Source organism: Globicephala melas, chromosome 13, assembly GCF_963455315.2.
Source record: "Globicephala melas chromosome 13, mGloMel1.2, whole genome shotgun sequence".
NCBI classification, from domain to species: domain Eukaryota; kingdom Metazoa; phylum Chordata; class Mammalia; order Artiodactyla; family Delphinidae; genus Globicephala; species Globicephala melas.
This window is the reverse complement of record NC_083326.1, coordinates 82,989,663-83,008,314: the sequence shown is the minus strand read 5'-3', so window position 1 is coordinate 83,008,314 and position 18,652 is coordinate 82,989,663. Positions and strand designations below refer to the sequence as shown.

General features: G+C 54.9%; 3 protein-coding genes across 21 annotated transcripts in view; 1 reads left to right on the top strand and 2 right to left on the bottom strand.

The window, feature by feature from the left end:
* Positions 1-265: 265 nt before the first annotated feature.
* On the bottom strand, positions 266-3,425 carry ARL6IP4 (ARF like GTPase 6 interacting protein 4). Of its 9 annotated transcripts, none has more exons than XM_070046978.1 (6): positions 2,558-2,715; positions 2,058-2,231; positions 1,342-1,629; positions 1,123-1,240; positions 635-704; positions 266-556 (listed from the first exon to the last, which is right to left on the bottom strand). In XM_070046978.1, the coding sequence occupies exons 2-6, from the start codon at positions 2,218-2,220 to the stop codon at positions 500-502; spliced, it is 696 nt and encodes a 231-aa protein (XP_069903079.1). In that variant the 5' UTR covers positions 2,221-2,231; positions 2,558-2,715; the 3' UTR covers positions 266-499. The 9 variants fall into 9 exon arrangements, 8 of the variants coding, with proteins under 8 accessions (XP_069903079.1, XP_069903080.1, XP_069903077.1 ...); XM_070046979.1 differs by having other exon boundaries at positions 1,342-1,605; XM_070046976.1 differs by having other exon boundaries at positions 2,396-2,701.
* ABCB9 (ATP binding cassette subfamily B member 9) overlaps positions 1,898-18,652 on the top strand; it is a 41,436-nt gene continuing 24,681 nt past the window's right edge. For 2 of the 8 annotated variants that reach the window (XM_060310481.2, XM_060310477.2), the window contains exons 1-5: positions 1,899-3,408; positions 5,594-5,804; positions 5,902-8,756; positions 8,856-11,166; positions 13,717-13,798. The gene's annotated coding sequence lies outside the window, so the exon portion shown is untranslated. Of the gene's footprint in view, positions 3,409-5,593; positions 5,805-5,901; positions 8,757-8,855; positions 11,167-13,716; positions 13,799-16,283; positions 16,483-18,652 lie in introns of those variants that run through there. The other 6 variants (XM_060310478.2, XM_060310482.2, XM_060310480.2 and 3 more) reach the window with 6 other exon arrangements.
* Positions 4,775-8,693, bottom strand: OGFOD2 (2-oxoglutarate and iron dependent oxygenase domain containing 2). 4 transcript variants are annotated; one of them, XM_030860147.3, is made up of 7 exons: positions 8,015-8,689; positions 7,532-7,588; positions 6,676-6,789; positions 6,486-6,585; positions 5,694-5,821; positions 5,192-5,446; positions 4,775-5,118 (listed from the first exon to the last, which is right to left on the bottom strand). In XM_030860147.3, the coding sequence occupies exons 1-7, from the start codon at positions 8,144-8,146 to the stop codon at positions 4,855-4,857; spliced, it is 1,050 nt and encodes a 349-aa protein (XP_030716007.1). In that variant the 5' UTR covers positions 8,147-8,689; the 3' UTR covers positions 4,775-4,854. The 4 variants fall into 4 exon arrangements, with proteins under 4 accessions (XP_030716007.1, XP_060166466.1, XP_060166469.1 ...); XM_060310483.2 differs by having other exon boundaries at positions 6,486-6,789; positions 8,015-8,693; XM_060310486.1 differs by lacking the exons at positions 6,486-6,585; positions 6,676-6,789; positions 7,532-7,588 and having other exon boundaries at positions 8,015-8,138.

Here is an 18,652-nt window from a genome sequence, read left to right as displayed (position 1 = left end):
TCGTCTGTGGCACAAGCAGCGAGGGCAGCAGCCTCCCTCCAAGCCTGAGGAAATCCAGTGTAAGAGCCAAGGGTCTGGGATGCAGCTGGAGGTGGAGCCCTGGGTCTGGTCCAGACAGGACCTCATCTGAGGGTGAGGAGGGCAAAGGTGGCTGACGTGGCCTGTCCTTTCCCCAAAAGCTCCTGGAGTCCTTATTTTTGCCCTGGAAGTAGGGCTGCACTCTTCTCCCCTCCCCTCCTCAGCACAAAAAGCAACAGCACAGAAGTCTCCAACCAGGGTACGTTTAATATCTGGGAAGCTGCACTCTTTCAGGAGTTAGGGGAGCCAGTTAGGCCAGTGACCCTGCCCTCCACCCCCTGCATGTGACAGGAGGCTGGGCCAGAGGCCGGTCTGCAGGAGAGAGACAAGCAGCGTCCATCGGGCTCCCTGCTCCCCACCCTGAGGCCAGCCTTCAGGCTGTGCCACCAACACTGTGGGCAGGCCTTGGCCAGTGGGGCCCTCAGGGCAGCAGCCCTGCTCGCATCTGGAAGGCCAGACCATCCCCTCGGGTGGCTTGCTGGGGAAGAAAGCACACAGGAGGGGACACATCAGAAGCAGAGCTGGGGGTGGGCCTGGGCAAGGGGGCGACACCCACCTTGTTGATCTCTCTGTGTCGTTCCTTGGTTACGATTTCCTCTAAGACCTCACCGTCTCCCTTAATGAGCCTAGAGGAGGGGAGGGAGGCTGAGCCTCTAACTTAGAGGCCAGAGCAACAGAACCAGAAGCATCCAGCAGAGGGGTGCCAGGCCTCAGGCCCCCACCATCTCGAGTAGGCGGAGCCTGGCCGCTCCCACCCCTCCCTCCCACCCTTGGGACAAGGATGAGGGCGGCCCGGTGGGCTCTGCCATCGGACCAGCCAACAGCGGCTCTTTGAAGACCACCGCCCAAGGCCCTTCCAGCCCCTGCAGTCGCCTGCTCTGAGGAATGGGCAGCAATGGCCTGAGAAGTCCCATCAACGAGTGACTCCTTTTTCTCCCTCATCCTCGGTCCTTTTAGAGCAGCAGAAGCTGCCACCACCTCTCCTCCTGAGTGCCGGTCTGGGACCAGGGCGCCCAGGTGCCGCCGTGGGGCCCGGCTTCCCACCTGGTGCGTCCTGTCTCCGGGTCCACCACCTTGCGGATGACGCTCTGCCGGGCATCCCACTCTTCCTTGGTCATGGGCTTCATGGCCTGGATGCGGGACTTCTGCTCGTCCGTCAGGACTGGAAGGTAAGATAGCAGGGAGGTGGCGGGGGGCGGGGCTCAGGAATGGGGGCCTCAGGGAGGGGACCCTCCCTGCCTTGCACACCAGGCAGCACTGTACCTGGGCCGTCCTCGTCCTCCTCGGCTGCTCTGTGCCACTGGTCCAGCGAGGGTCCGGGCAGAGCCTCGGTCTGCTGCACCTTGGCCTTATCCTTGTCCCTCTTCTTCAGCTTCTTCTTCCTTTTCTTCTTTTTCTTCCTCTTCTTGTCCTTGTGCTTCCTCCGCTTCTTCCGGCCATCGCTGGAGGAAGAGCAGCTGGAAGAACTGGAAGGAGAGGAGGAGGGGCTGGATCGTGGTCTCCTCCGGGCCTTGTGTTTGCTTCTCTCTGTGACGCAGGGAGAAGGTGAGGCTGGAAGGCCAGGAGGCGAAGAAGTAAACCTTCGTCCCCTTGCTCTGGCCTGTAGCAGGCTTAGGCTGACTACAGAGAGCTGAGACCCTCCTGGCAGGGCTTTCTAGAGGAGGGCTCTGCACCCTGTGGAGAGGCACTTTCTGGGCTGCGCAGTCACTGCCTAGGAGCAGGGCGGCCAGCCTCCGTATCTCAAACCCAGCTGCACCAAAAATATGATTAAGTGCTCCCTTCACTCCGTACTCAATGGGCTGGCCCAGCCCCTGGATTCTGAGCGTCTTTCAATCCAGATATCCAGGATCTACACTCGTGTGCCTCTGAATAGCGCTCACCGCGATTTCCCCACAGCCAGTCCGGAGAAGCCCGCCCAGCTGCCTGCAACTTCCTCCATGAAGTTCCCTCACCCCTTTCCCATTCCCTCTGGTTCTCACCCTCCGCCCCAGAGGAGGTGGTGCTGGCCTTGCGGCTTCGGGATCTAGAAGCCGAGCAGCTTCGCGGGGCGTCCTTACTGCTCTTCTTCCTTTTCTTTTCCGACCCTCGCCCCCGGGACCGGCTGCGACTCCTCGAGCGCTTGCGAGAGCCGACGTGAGCCATAGCGCCGCGGGCTGGAGACGGGGAGACGCGCTTAAACTGGGGATTGATCACAGGGCCGGCCCACAGACTGGGTTCCGAGGGCGGCTCTACTCGGGGCCTGGTCACCACCCGGGGCAGGGATATTGAGGGGATCCGTGCAACCGCACGATCCTCGGCCACCCCCACCCCTGGGTACCCCGGGTTCTCCGCGGACTCCCGGATCCTCCGCTGCGGCCCCTTTAAGGGCCCGCCCCCGCCCGGACGCTCCACGCCTGCGCACGCGGCTCAGGCGCCTCTAGAAACGGCCACGATCCTCAGCTGCCAGGTGCGTTCTTCATTCCTTTCCGCGCGCTCGTACCCTCCACCCCGCGCCCTCCGCGGCCTCGCCGCCTGAAAGAAAGTCCCCGCGGCTGCTCCGCTTCCTCCTCAACTGCCCATCCGGCCGGACCGCCAACCCCGCACCACGCCTTCGCGTGAGGAAGCGGCGGCTGGGCGACTTCCGGCCCGGGACGGTGCTCTGGAAGGCCGTCCGACCGCGAAGCAAGGCGCTGCTGCCTTTAGTTCTGAAGCCCCAGGTTCCGTCTTTGGGACAGCCCAAGAAACTGAGTCTGACGCACTGACCTCCCGGAGAGGCGAGCTGCGGCTCCAGGCGGAGCTCCCAGACGAGAGGCCTGCTCTCTAGCCTGGCGCCAGTCCCGGAGCCCACGGGTCCTTTGCCGCAGCTATGCCCTCTCCCGTCACTGTCCTTTCGCCGCGCCCGCAGCATCCCTAGTCTCCGTGATGCCCCAGGGAAGAGGCGACTGCGCGCCGCTTTCCTCTCTGGATTGTCTGCGAACGTGTCCACTGCGACGGGCCGTAAGCTCCAGAGCCTTGGTCTTTACGCCGTCTCCACCCAGTAATACAGAGGTCGCAAACTCAAATGTCCATAAGGACCAGAGAGGGCATGACAATGAATGACGGAAAGACCCCTGTGAGAAAGTGCACCGCAGGCCCGTCTAGACTGGGGGCAGCTGAGTCCGCTTCTGCTGATTACTGCAGTGTCGATTGGGGCCCGGTGTTTCCAGATCTTCCCACCTTCCCACGGAAGCCAGAACTCAAGCTTTCAACATGGAAAACCCTCCCAAACACAGCATAGCTGCAGGCCTCATCCAATCCTGGGGCCGCCAAGTTGCAAACTCTTCAATAGTAACGACAGCAGCAAACTCACAGGTCTGTTAAAAATCACTGTACAGGGCTTCCCTGGTGGCGCAGTGGTTGAGAGTCCGCCTGACGATGCAGGGGACACGGGTTCGTGCCCTGGTCCGGGAAGATCCCACATGCCGCGGAGCGGCTGGGCCTGTGAGCCATGGCCGCTGAGCCTGCGCGTCCGGAGCCTGTGCTCCGCAACGGGAGAGGCCACAGCAGTGAGAGGCCCGTGTACCGCAAAAAAAAAAAAAAAAGGCACAAAATCACTGTATAAACCGTAAGTCACTTGATCTCCACAACACCTCTAGGACACGAGTACTTTCCAGAGGAGGAAACAAAGGCATGGAGAATCATGTGGCTTACCCAGTCACAGCCGGAAGCGGCCGAATCAGAATTCAAACCCAAGAGGTCTGGCTCCAAGTCCTTGCTTTTAATCCCTCTGCAGTAACCCCTCCACACGGTCCAGAAGATGCTGTTGGCAGCCCATCTAAATCCCCCTTAGTGACGGGGCGCTCACTCCCAGGGTGGTGTCTGCTGCTGACACCTCACACCTGTACTCTTTTTTTTTTTTTTTTTGCGGTGGGCCTCTCACTGTTGTGGCCTCTCCTGTTGGCGGAGCACAGGCTCCGGACGCACGGGCTCCGCAGCCATGGCTCACAGGCCCAGCCGCTCCGCGGCATGTGGGATCTTCCCAGACCGGGGCACGAACCCATGTCCCCTGCATCGGCAGGCGGACTCCCAACCACTGCGCCACCAGGGAAGCCCTGTACTCTTTTTTTAACATTTATTTATTTTTTATTTTATGTATTTATTTTTGGCTGCATCGGGTCTTAGTTGCGGCACGTGGGCCCTTTGCTGTGGCGCACGGACTCTCTAGTTGAGGTGCGCGGGCTCAGTAGTTGCTGTGCACGGCCTTAGTTGCCCCGCGACATGTGGGATCTTAGTTCCCTGACCAGGGATTGAACCCACGTCCCCTGCATTGGAAGGCAGATTCTTAACCACTGGACCACCAGGGAAGTCCCTCACACCTGTACTCTCCTGAAGATTCCCTGGGCCGCTGGGAATCACCTTGCCCTGGAGATAGATGGATGTCTGGGAAGTTACTCACCCCCTCCCTACCCCAAAACACCCTATAGCTGATATCTGATGTGGAAGGCAAACTGTGGTATGATTTATGCTCCAGAGAGAGCCCCGTGGGATGGGGCTGAGGCTGGATGCCATTTCAAACCATCTTGGCCCAGTTCCTTCCTGCTCTGTCCTGCTCCCTCTTCTCCCAAGAGTATCCCCTCCTTAAACCACCTGCACAGGAATCCCTGTCTCAGGCTCTGGTTCTAACAAACCCGGCCTAAGCCAACGTGTCTGCTCAAAGAATGACCCAGAAGCTCGTGTGTCCTTTTGAACCAAGATGTGCTGAGGGCTGCAGGGTGTTTATTTCTGCCCCTCACCCCGCCACACTGGCCCCAGCCAGGCTCAAGTCAGAGCACACACGTCCACCGTGGCGGGCTCCTCGCGGGTGAAGCCGTCGCCGAAGCCCTCATCATCCACCAGGTCGGGCTTGCGGCAGCACATGGGGCAGAGGCGGTTGCGCACAGCAGAGGCACGGAGCCAGACGACCAGGTTCCAACGCTCACCAGTGCCCAGGGGGCGGGCCCCGTGCAGCTGGCCCCCACGGTGCAGGATGCCCTGGCCCACCACGTGCTCTACCTCCAGGGGGTTGGCCAGGGCCGAAGGCGCCTGTGGACAGCGGGGCTTAGGCCTGGGCACTCTCTGTGGCCCCAGCCCTGCCCCACGGGTCACACACACTAACCTGGAAGAGGTCCCCAAAGTAGAGAGCACCCCCCGTGAAGGCCTTGCCCAGGGCCACGTTGAGGGTGAGCTCGGCGTTATCGTAGTGGCAGCCCAGCTCACGATCCTGGCCTGGCGCGTATTTGACCACAAAGGCGCGGTGGCTGTCCAGCCAGCCCCTGTACTCTGGGTACAGCAGGGCCATCAGCGGCTGCAGGAAGCGCTCCCTCAGTGGCGTCACCAGTGGCTCATCCAGGCCCAGCTCGTGTAGCAGCACCTGGGAGGGGGATCCCAGGGTCAGCGGGGAAACTGGTAGGGCCTCACCCTGCGTCCCTGGGGGAGTCCCTTACTAAGGACACTGTTAAGTGCTTTGCAGACATCAACGTGCTTAACTTAATAATCCTGCTGTGATCTCATTTTACAGATGGGGAAACCGAGGCTTGGAGAATGTCTGCAGCGCTGGGGATACATCTCACCAGACAATGTCCCACCTCCTCGGGCCCACCGGGTGGAGCCTCACCCACCCCATAGTTGTTCATGGTGTTGGGTCTTCCCTTGGGCATGTCTGACTGCTCGAAGTGGTCCAGCTCCTCCAGCAGGGCCTGGCAGAACGACGCTGTGAACACCGGCAGCCGGTAGATACGCTTCTCCTCTGTGGAGGGAGGGACAGTCGGTTGGCCGGGAGCTCCGGTGTGGGTTTCAACCTACCCATAAACTTTTCACTTCCCCCAGCCTCAGTTTCCTCATCTGTACAATGGGGATGACGTGAGTACTCACCTCTCAGGGCTCTTGTGATGATTAAATGACATAATGTGCAGCAGGGGAGCCCTATTCTTGGGCCCCCCACTCATCCCTGAAGCCTCACCCTGCCCTGAGGTCTAGCCTCCAAATTCAGATGTGCACCCCATCTGGCGAGCCCTCTCCCACAGTTCCAGGTCCTGGCAGGTTCAAGAAACCTCATTCTTGCCCACTCCTTCAGGTCTTGGGATAGGAACGGCTCCCTACCCCCAACCCCACCCCCGTTGCTAGCCCTGGGGCGGGGCCCTCCCCATCCCTTGCTGATTCCTTAGCCCACACTTGTCTCAACTGTCCCTTTGTTAACCTCTTCAGTCACCCCTATTTGAGCGTGTCTGATGCAAGGCACTGAATAACTGTTGGATAAGTGAGTGAATGGATACAGATGCCCTGTTCCTGATGGGTCTGTCCCGCCAGCCCTTCTCAGTCCTGCTGGTTTGATTTTTGGAGGCAGATATGGTGGGTGGAGGGACCTCAGTCTCCCACCCCCAGTGCTGCAAGGTGATGGGCCAAGACCTCACCAGAAACTGTCTCCAGCCGCTGGAGAAGGCCCTGGAGGTCTGCACCTGGCGATGTGCTGTACTCAGCTGCGGCCAGAAACTCGGGGGCCAGAGCCACATGCTGGGGGCAGAGCACACAAGCCATGGGGCAGACAGCCCTCAGGCCCGGATGCCTCCGCCTCCTTCCAGTAACCTGCCCCCTGCCAGGTACCTGCAGTGAGCTGTAGACATCGGGCCGTGCTGGGTGGTAGGAGCTCGCAATGAGGGCTTTCCTGGCGGCTGACTCCTGCCCCAGCCGCTGCCGCCGCTCCACCTCCTTCTCAAGCTGGGGTTACACAGGGCCTGGGTATGAGGTTGGGGCCTCCCATCCCCCCCCCCCGAGGCCACTGTGCAGATGAGGAAACTGAGGCTCAGGAAGCCCAGGGCATGGCCAGGGCTGGGAGCAAGGTCTCCCTGTGCTCCTGACTCTACCAGGGTAAATGGCAGGTGCTAAGCTGTTAGCTGAAGGGGCATCCTTCCAGAAGGGGGCCCATCCCACTCAGGGCTGCACCAGCCTGAGCCTGGCTGGGATGAGACCCCTCGCTGCTCCTCAACCAGCTGGGCCCACTCAAGGAGGGGAAACAGAGTCCCGGTCAAAGTTTGTGTTCCAGAGGCTGCAGCGGGCTGTCCTGGGAAGCTTCCCGACACTTGACCCCCGGGTGGGAGACAAGCAGCAGCCGCAGAAGTGACGTGGGGGAGGGTTGAAGAGCCAGGAGCCAGGCGGCCCTGGGCGGGACCTCCACTCCACCTGCTGTGAAACCTTGGGCAAGTGACTCCTCCCCGGAGCCCGAGTATCTCAAGAGGGCAGGAGGCAGACAACTTGGCGTTGCTCCTGCTTTCTCTTTTTCTGCTGCCAGGACCCAGATGCTGTGGTGAGTGAGGACAGGAGGGGGGAAAGGGGAGGTCTAAGGATCTGACACTGGCAGGCCTGAGGCTGGGAGACTCCTCAAACTGCTGATGCACATCTAAAGAGGAAAGGCCAGGCTGGGTGCGGAGGGAGCAATCGAGGGCGGGCGGGGAGTTGTTACCTCTCCCAACAGCTGCTGGAAGTCCTTGGGGCTGACACAGCCTCGGCTGCGCAGGATCTGGGAGCAGAAAGGCCAGTGAGCGCGACGGTGTGACCTTGGGACGTTTAAGTGACTTAAACGTCTCTGAGCCTCAGTTTCTCCTTGAAATGGAGATGATCCGACCTCACAGGATCATTGTAAGGATGGAATGCGATAAGCACGTTGAGCACAGAGCAGGGTTCCCAGCTGCTCTTGGTAATAACACTGACAGAGTACTCTGAGCCAGGCCCTGCCCTGAGCATTTTGCATGTACGTTCATTCATTCATTCCTCACGACAATCTCACTAAAGATACCACTATCCCCATTTAAGGTTGAAAACAATGAGGTACCTAAAGGTTACGTCATTCTTGTTGTCAGATCTGAGCGCACTAAAGGCAAAGCAAACGACCCCTCCGCCACCCCTCCCCGCCCATTTCCCCGCAGAGCCAATAGAGGCCACTCACGGGGCCGTAGTCCTGGCGCAGCTGCTGCTCGCTCCGGAAGCGCACGTGCAGGCCGTAGCGCGCCACGTACAAGTTCTCGGAGCAGAAGCAGGCGCAGCGGCAGAAGCGCCGCGGAGCCGCCGCGGTCCCCATGGTGAGGTGCCGCGCGCGGACCCGCCGGCTTCCGTTGGGGCACTTCCGGATACGCCCCCAGCCGAGGCAGTCTGGAACCAGGGGCCAAGGGTCCGTTCTAAATTCCCAAGTGCGGAAAAGAACGAAGACTCCGCCCCAGAAAACGGCCTGCGGTGCTGGAAGATGCTCCCGGCCGGGTTGGGGCTGGCAGCCTCCGCTGGGAGCACGCGACCTTCTCGTTCCGCTTCAGAGTTTCTGCATCCACGAGGCGGGAATTAATCGTCGACTTTACAGATTGGTGAACTGAGTCACACCTTCACAGGACGTGGAGAAGTAGGGACTCGGAATCTCAAGACCTTCTGCTTAAATGCTGGCTCCCTTTTCTGCTCGGAGGTTTTGAAGAACCAGCGAACGCCACGAGGACAGAGCTCTAGGGTCTGACCTCATTCCCTCCAACTGCTCTCCAGTTTTGTGCGTCTGAGCTTGGGTTTAGCATTTATCCGGGGTCCTTGCCCGGCGCTCCCGTTGCCAACGCCACAGTCTCGGGGTTCGCCGCGGATCGCCCCAGTGAGTGTCCCCACGAAAACGCTCAGTCCGGTGAGACTTCCGGTGGTGCTTCCGACGCCTTCAGGTGTGAATAGGGCGTGGTCGGTCGGTGGCCGCACCCAGCGCAACCAGGTTCAAGTTCTGTACAGCCGCAGTGTAAGCTGAATATGTTTCTGTCTTACAGAGCGTGCCCTCCATCCTCGGGGAGACCCATCACAGCACACGCAAGCCATACCTTGGGAACCCCGTCATGGTCCGCCATGCATCCCCAAGACCCCGGTCTGCAAAGCCCCGAGAAGAAGCTTGGGTGTCAATCCTATTGAGCTGGCAGAACTAAGGCGTGCAGCTGGGGAGGAAATCTTGACCCCTGGAAATGACCCCTGTCCCCTGCCTTAGTTACCTCCATGGCTCAGCGTGATGCAGGGATGGGGGGTGGGGAGGAAGACTCTGGGGCTTTAAGACTCTGGCCCTTACCCTAGATCAACAGGTGACTGCAGATGACAGCTGTTGACCGAGGCTCCTCTCTACTGGACCTGAGCTAACACATCTACCACCCACCTTATCTCCTTTCATCCTTACAGCAAACCTTTGAGCTAGGTACTGTTATATCACCGTGTTACAGGCGGGGGAACCTGAGGCCCAGAGAGGTGCAGTGACTTGCCCCCTGTCACTCTCCAGTAAGGGACACGTATGGGGTTTGAACCCAACAGTCTGCTCTCTGAGTTCCCTGTTCAGCACAATAGGAATACTCTGAGTGGTGGGATTTTGAGGGATGTTGACTTTTCTCTTTGGGCTTGTTGGCATTTCCTTCCCTTCCTTCCTCCCTCCCTCCCTTTCTCTCTCTGTCTCTTTCTTTCTTCTTCATATATATATATATATATATATATATATATATATATATATATAAATATTTTGGTCGCACCGTGTGGCTTGCGGGATCTTAGTTCCCCAACCAGGGATCAAGCCCATGCCCCCTGCAGTGGAAGCACCGAGACCTAACCACTGGACCGCCAGGGAATTCCCTTGTTGGCATTTTCTTGATAACTCTGCTTTCCTTTCCCCATGTGTAGACACAGGTTCACGCTCACACACTCACATCCACAGTCACACACACACTCAAACACAGCCTTACATGCTCACACATGCTAACACACATTCACACACAATCACACATGCGCTCACACCCTCACACATACCATCAACACACACCCTCGCTTGAACACACACAACATTCCACATACAGTCACAGTCGCACACTCCTATTCATACACCCAATATCTCACACACATGCACACCCTCACAAAAGTACTCACCCACACTCACATCCCACACACAGTCACACATACACACACACACACACACAGGCAACAGCCCCTGTTCCTGTCTTCTTCAGGGCTCCACGGCCCACCCCTTGCTCCTGCTGAAGCCCCAGGACCCCAGAAGGAAGATGGGAAACCTCCAGGCCCTGTGATGCAGTGCCAGGCTGTCCTCCCAGCTGTCTCAATCAGCACATTCGGGGGACCAAGGCTCGAGCCAGCAAAGTCTCCCCTCCAGCACCTTGAGGGGCCGGAAGAGGGCCCCTGCTCTCTGGACAGAGCCTGCACAACAGCCTGATTGGTTTTCACACTGGCTGGGCAGGGGCAGCGAGACCCTCCTGTCTGGGAGTGTGGAAGGAGTGCGTGTGAGTGTGTGGAAGTGTGTTTTGAGTGACAGACAAGATCCCTGCCTTCTGAAGCTTTCAGTCGAGTGGGGGAGACAGGAACAAGCAAGGAGACCAGTATGAGATCAGGTTATCCTTGTTCAGTTGTAAGGGCTGGGAAGGCACTAGGCTGGTGAGATGGTGAGTGCCCGGAGGCGGCTGCTTCGGACACGGTGGCCAGGGAAGGCCTCCTGAAGAGTGACATTTCAGCTGAGCTCTAACTGTTGCAGGAAGATCTGCAGGAAAGGGTTCTAGACAGGGAGACTGAAGGGGCAAAGGCCCTGCAGTGGGCTGAGCTTGGCATGCTTGGAGAACAGCAAAAAGCATACAAGAGGGCAAGTCATAGGGAAGGAGGCCAGGTGGTATTGAGACCAAATCATTGGGCTTAGTAGGCCACTGGGAACATTTTGGATTTTACTCTGTTTGCAAAGGGAAGCTGTTTAGTCCTCACAACAAACCCTATGCGGTAGGAACTATCCCCATTTTACAGATGTGGAAAACAAGGTTCAGATGGCTTGAATGACCCACCAAGGTCACACAGCTCATACACGGTGGAGTCTGGAGTGGAACCCAAGTCTGACTCTGCTGGGTTGTTCCTAAAGGCGCAGCCAGGTCTCTCAGTGCCCCCTCCCCTCCTCAGGTGTGAAACCCAGGTCACTGGGCTGCGGAGATCCAGGGGCCTAGCCCAAGCCTCCTGAAGCTACCAGGCTTCCCCAGGGAGGAGAACGACGGTTGAGGACCTGCTTCCCCCCTCAAGGACCCAGCTCCCCAGCCCAGAGCTGTGTGGCCTGAGAAGGTGATTAAAGTTTTACAGCCATCTTGATTGCCCGGTGATAGTGAAGGGCCCTGCTCTCCAGGAAAGGATCCATTTCCCCAGCTCTGCGTTCATCCCACTCCGAAGGGCCTTCCTTCCCCAGGAGGCCCAGGGGAGACCAGCTCCCCAGGCAGCCACCACGCAGGCTGGGCCCCAGCAGCTTCCCCCGCAACACACACACGTGCACACCCCGGCTCCCTGGCTAGTGTTCTCCTTTCACAGTAGTTTTTGCAAGATAACCATTTCCTGCTCCTCAGTTCAGACTGGCCCTCCCCATGCCCCATCTCTTCCTTGGAAACAGTCCCAGCCCCACCCTGCCCCAGCCTGGGCGTGGTCACCAAAGGGAACAGCAGCCAGAATAGTAGTAGTAAGCGCCGAATCAGTATGCTCGTTGCCAGCACTGACGTCCTTTTGTTGACCTTGTGAGGTATTATTATCCCTATTTTACAGATGAGGAAACCGAGGCTCAGTGAAGTACAGGGGCCTGTCTAGGGTCATAAACCTTGTGAGTGCAGGACCAGAATTAGAACACCCATCCTTTGGACTCCAGAGTGATGTGTGTGTGTGTGTGTGTACATGTATGTATATGTATCTATGTATGGTATGTACGTGTATATATATGTATACATGTGTCTATACATATTCTTTTGAATTGACAGCACACATGCACAAATGGGCACAAATCATAAGTGTACAGTTTGGTGAATTTTCACAAACTAGACAGCACCCGGATCCCAAAACAGAACATCCCAGCCCTGCAGAAGCCCCCATCCATGTCCCTCCCCATCAGTCACTAGCCACCTCCCGAAGGTAGACACTATTCTGACTTCTAAGAGCAAAGATCAGTCTTGCCTGTTCCTGAATTTGATACAAATAAAATCATATGAAAAAAATAATAATAAAAAATAAAATCATGTATTAGTTTGTATACCACTTCTTTCACTCAGCATTACGTTCTTTTTTTTTTTTTAATTGAAGTATAGTTGATTTACAATGTATCAGCTTTTGGTGTTCAGCTATACGTACATATATAATATACATTCTTTTTCATTTGTATGTATGCTTTTTCATACTTTTTTCCTTTATGGTTTATTACAGGATATTGAATCTAGTTCCCTTGTTTATCTCTTTTATATATAGTAGTTTGTATCTGCTAATCCCAAACTCCTACTTTATCCTCCCCAACCCCCAGCATTATGTTCTCTTTTTTTATTTTTTTTTATTTTTTTTTCTTTTTTTAAATTAATTAATTTATTTATTGGCTGTGTTGGGTCTTCGTTGCTGCACGTGGGCTTTCTCTATTTGCGGCGAATGGGGGCTACTCTTCATTGATGTGCGCAGGCTTCTCATTGCGGTGGCTTCTCTTGTTGTGGAGCACGGGCTCTATGCGCGCAGGCTTCAATAGTTGTGGCACACGGGCTCTGCAGCATGTGGGATCTTCCCGGACCAGGGCTCGAACCCATGTCCCCTGCACTGGCAGGCGGATTCTTAACCACTGCGCCATCAGGGAAGCCCAGGGTTATGTTTTTAAGATTCATCTGTGTCATTATGTATAGCAGTGGCTCATCCCTTTTCGTGGCTGCATAGTATTCCACCTGGTGACCACTCCACCATTCACTGAGTCATTCTACAGTTGATGGACATTTGCATTGTTTCCGGTTTGGTGATGTCATGAATGAAGCTGCTATGAACAATTTTTATTGTGGTTAAAACATAGATAACATAAAATTGGCCATTTAACCAATTTATTAATAGACTTTATTCTTTAGAACAGTTTTAGGTTCATAGCAAAATGGAGTGGAAAGTACAGAGATGTATCACGTGCTCCCTGCCCCCCTTCCACACAGAGCCTCCCCCACTACAAACATCCCACACCAGATGGTACATTTGTTACAATCGAGTGTTGCATTGATGCATCATTATCACCCAAAGTGCATAGTTCACATTAGGGTTCACTCTTGGAGTTGTATATTCTATGGTTTTTGACAATGTTTAGGGCCATATATCTACCATTACGGTATCATACAGAATAGTTTCACTGCCCTGAAAATCCTCTACTCTCTGCCTGTTCATCCCCCCATCCTCCCTTAACGCCTGGCAACCACTGATCCTTTTACCGTCTGCATAGTTTTATCTTTTCCAGAATATGATATAGTTGGAATCATACAGTGTGTAGCCTTTTCCGATTGGCTTCTCTCCCTTAGTAATATGCATTTATGTTTCTTCCATGTCTTTTTTATGGCTTGGTAATTCATTTAGTCTTAGCACTGAGTAATATTCCATTGTCTGAATTACCATTTTATCCATTCACCTACTGAAGGACATCTTGGTTGCTTCCAAGTTTGGGCAATTATGAATAAAACTGCTATAGACATCTATATGCAGGTTTTTGTGTGGCCATAAGTTTTCAACTCGTTTGGGTAAATACGAAGGAGCATGATTGCTGGATCGTATGGTAGAAGTATGTTTAGTTTCATAAGAAGCCGCCAAACTGTCTTCCAAAGTAACTGTGCTGTTTTGCATTCCCACCAGCAATCAAAGAGAGTTCCTGCTTCTCCACATCTTCGTCAGCATTTGGTGTTGTCAGTGTTTTGGATTTTGGCCATTCTATTAGGTATGTAATAGTACCTCACTGTTGTTTTAATTTGCAATTTTCTAATGACAAATTACGTTGAGCATCTTTTCACGTTTATTTTGCATCTGTATATTTCATTTGGTGAGGTGTCTGTTCAGGTCTTTTCCCTCTTTTTAAATCAGGTTATTTGCTTTCTTATTGTTGGGCTTTAAGAGTTCTTTGTATATTTTGGATAACAGTCATTTATCAGATATATTTTCTCCCAGTCTGTGGCTTATCTTCTCATTCCCTTGACAATATCTTTCACAGAGTGGAAGTTTTTAACTTTAATGAAGTCTAGCTTATCAATTCTTTCTTTCATGGATCATGCCTTTAGTATTACATCTGAAAACTCATCTCCATGCCCAAGAAAATCTAGATTTTCTCCTAGGTTATCTTGTAGGAGTTTTATAGTTTTGTGTTTTACTTTTAGGTCTATGATCCATCTTGAGTTAACTTCTGTGAAAGGTGTAAGGTCTGTGTCAATATATATATGTATTTTTTGCACGTGTATGTCCAGTTGTTTCAGCACCATTTGTTGCAAAGCACCATTTGCCTTTTCTCCACTGTATTGCCTTTACTCCTTTGTCGGAGATCAGTTGACTATATTTATATGGTTCTATTTCTGGGCTCTCTATTCTGTCCCATTGATCTATTTGTTCTTTTGTCAACACCACACTGTCCTGATTACTGCAGCTTTATATAGTATGTCTTGAAGTCGGGTAGTGTCAGTACACCAAATTTGTTTTGCTCCTTCAATATTGTGTTGGCTATTTTCACACAGCAAAAATGACAGAGCCTGGGGCTTCCCTGGTGGCGCAGTGGTTAAGAGTCCGCCTGCCGATGCAGGGGATACGGGTTCGTGCCCCAGTCCGGGAAGATCCCACATGCCGCGGAGCGGCTGGGCCCGTGAGCCACGGCCGCTGAGCCTACACGTCTGGAGCCTGTGCTCCGCAACGGGAGAGGCCACAACAGTGAGAGGCCCGCGTACCGCAAAAAAAAAAAAAAAGACAGAGCCTGGATTTGGCCCCAGACCTGAGTCATTCTAGCTTTTGGATAATCCATCCAAGAGCTTTTCTTCACGTACAATTAATATTTGCTTTCGTTTTTGCACAAACAGTATCACACTTCAGCTTGGTTCTCCCCCTTGTTTTTACTCAGTAGATTTTGGAGGTCATTTCATACCTTTAGGTAACATTTGTGTATGGACAGATACATAGATTTTTTTTCCCCCATGCTACAGCGTATTTTTTGAGCGATGCTCTGTAATTATTTGGCCAGTTCCCTATGGAAGGGTATTTAGGTTATTTCCAGACTTTTGCTACTCCAGTGACTATCTGCAAACTAGTATCTTCACTCCCTCCACAAGTCTATCTATAGAAGAAATTCCTACTGGGTCAGGAAAAAAAAAGTACATTTACAATCCTGCACTTTGCCAAATTCCCCTTGAAGGAGGCTGTCCCATGTGAGAAGCAGAGACTGTTTTACATTCAGAGAGCATTTTTAGCCTCTGACCGGAGGCTGGAGAGATGAGGGTATATCTTGCCTCACCTGCCGCCCCTCTGGGCTTCACCTACTCTCCTCAGCTTTTGGTTCAGTCCACACTGATCCCTTTTCTGCTCCTCAAATGCCAGGTGAGTTCCCACCTCAGAGCCTTCCCACTGGCAGTTCCTTTCACGGAGAATGCTCTCCCCCCAAACCTCTCCATGGCTCCCTCCTTCTCACCTCTCGCCTCTCAGGGAGCCCTTCCCAGCTAAAGAGACCCCATGGCGCTCTCCATTGCCTCACCCAGTTTTACTTCCTTTACAGGAAATAAATCATACTTGGCACCACATGAAATTATGTTATTTACTTGTTGGTTTTCTATCTCCCCCACCCCGCGAAGGATGGGAGTTTTCCGTCTTTTTTCACACCCAGCCCCCAGCACCCAGCACCCAGCCCCCAGCGATCGCTGAGTGCATACGGCTATCTCCCTCTCCCAATCCCCACCGCCCTGGCTCTGTTTGTCTCCGTGAAATGTATTCCCTTCCAACAGGTATAATTTACTTATTCATTACGTGTATCGCCTGACTCCCTCACTAGAATGTCAGCTCCAGAAGGGCAAGGATCTCGTTTTGTTCCCTGTAGCATCGCAAACGCTTAGAATGGTGCACGGCACATAGCAGGTGCCTTTCAACAAATATTGGTTGAATGAAGGAAGGAATGAGGATCCTAACCTCAATCCTCCGAGGCTGGCTGGTAGGCCCTCCGGAGGAAAAGGACGGTTAAAGAGCAGGCGCCCCAGCAGCTGTGGTCACTTTCTTCTGCTCAGAATGGGCCTGAGGTCTCCAGGGGTGGAGCACCGAGCGGAAGGGCCTGGGCCTGCGGATGAGGGCGGGGCTCGTCGCAGGTGGGCGGTGGCTAGCTGTGGTCACGCCCCCACGAAGGCCCCGTCCACCAGGAGGCCCCGCCCTGCCCGTCAGCTGGCCTGTGTGCCCGCCTCCCTCTGCTCCGACCTTGCTGCTGCGCAGCAGCCGGGGGCGGGAGGCCCGGAGGAGCAGCGGGAGGAGGGAGAGGCGGGAGGGGTGGAGCGAGCGGGGCGCCGGGCGCTGTCTCCAATGAACCGCGCGGAGCCCGCGCCCCTGAGGACCCCAGCCCGCTGCGCCCCCTCCCCACGGCTCACCTGGTGCCAGGTAAGCTGACAGGTAAGAGTGCGGGGCCCGGGACCCCCGACCCGGGTCTTTCTCAAGTCGAAGTGCCAGACCGGGCACAGGCTGGAGGGACATTTGGCTCTCCCTGCCTCGGGGATGGAGTAGGCATCTCAATTGAAGGTGGGAGACTTCCTGGCCCCCCCTCCTGGTACCCTAGCACCCGCAGCCGCAGGTCCCAGCCCCCCATCCCTGCAGCATCCTTTCCACGCCGCAGGGAGAATGTTGCTTTTTTTTTTTTAACCATTCAGGTGCCGCCACCTCTTGGAAAATGGTGAGGGTGCCTTTTGGCGTGGATCCTGGGATGGCTGTTCTCCCCCCAGGATCGGACTGGCGCCTCTTCTGAGGGCTCCCCACACCCTACAGCTTTGCCTGCCCACAGATCCTGAGAGGCTGGCTATGTCAGAAACCTGGGAGCAGGCCTGGACCTGCCGACCTTGGCAAACCCCTTCCCCTCAGTCCCCCCAGCTGGCCAATGGGCTGACCCTTCTCTGCATCCACCCCGGCAGTTAGGCCTGAGGCTTCCCAAGGGCCTCTCCCTTATTTCTAGTTCTTTGTTAAAACAGGTTGCCCCCTCCCCAGACATGACGTTAATTCAGACAGCTTTAAGCTGGTCTGACAGGACTCCCCCCACCCTGGAGTTAGGCTGCCCTCAATTCCCCTGCTTCAGGTGGGCAGGTGACAGGTGACAAGAGGAGGACGGCAGGAAGGCCACAGTGACTCCCCAGTTTGCCTCACCTAGAGCGGTGAGTTATCTGAAACAACTTCCCCAGATGCCAGTGTGGGATGTGCAGGCTCAGCAAGGGTGGGAGTCAGGATGGAATAACGTGGACTCAGCTGAGTCCTGGCCCTGCATCCAGAGACCCCACAATGACACTGTCCCACAGAACCAGCCCCAGTCAGCTGGGTGATGACTGCTTTGGGGTGAAAAGTTCACCCCCAAAGTTGGGGGAGAGCTGAGCTGCGTGGGCCCCCCAGGCCCTTCAGGACCCTTTCTTGGGAGCCCTGAATAGCCTGGGCCCAGAGAATGAAGTGTGGGGTTTCAGCTCTGCCTTTGCCTATTCTCTTCAGGTCATTTGACTTCCCCAAGCCTCTGTTTCCCTATCTGTAAAATGGGAATGATAACTGAGAGAACATCCCAGAGTAGTGGTGAGGATTAACTGGGATGGGAGGTGACAGGCACTTAGCACATTGTCAGGCACTTAGTAACACCCCATAAACTGTAGCTGCTGTGGTTATGATAATAATTGCTATTTGTTATCTCCTGGCCGTTCCAGACTTTCCTTTTGTGCACCTGACAGCTGGAGATGCCCCAACCACCATTTCTTCTACTGGGAAGAAAAGCCTTTGACAGGACCTGCAGTGGGGATGTGGTCACTTGCTAATCCTGTGCCATTCCTTAGCTCTTGGGGTCAAGGCGAGTTGACCCTGTCTTCCTGGGCACAGCAGACCCTGGGCAGTGCCTGCTCTGACCTCTGGCCACCACCTTGTCCTTGTCCCTTGGGGCACACACGTCACCCTTGTGCCCACGATTTGCCCTCCTGCTCCACCTGGCCAAGCTCAGTTGCGTCCTCCAGGTCAGGCAGATGGTGTGCTGGGACATGGCTCCAACCAGCCCACTGGCCCCCATCCTCCCCTCCTCCCAGTCTTGGCTGGTGGTCTCGTCCCCTTCACTCTCCTGCTCAGTAACTTTAAAAATAACAGAGTAGTCTGTCCCCACTGAGGGCTGTAACCTGACCCAAGTTGGATTCTGCTCCATCAGAGCCTGGAGTAGAAGGACTCAGCACTTAGGAGCTGGGGACCCCGGTGCTCTTGCTGTTCTGTCCCCAGTTCACGGGGTGACCTTAGACAAGCCTCCCTCCCTCCCTCTCTGGGCCTTAGTTTCCCCATCTGTAAAACGTGGTTCAAATAGTCTGTGATGCTGGAGTGCAAAATTTTCTTTTATTCCAGTGAAGAAGATAAACAGCTGGGGCTCCCATGTGGGTGGTTGTCAAATGACATTACCCGAAGCAGAGGGTGTCGGGAAGGGACTGACCCAGTGACTGGGAGTCGGGATGGGGAGGGCTGGCCAAGCCCCTGGGCTTCTGCCTCCTGTCCCACTTCTGAATCCCAGCTCCTTCCCGGCAGCTAAGGGACTCCTTGTACCCACCAAGAGGTGAGTTGCAGC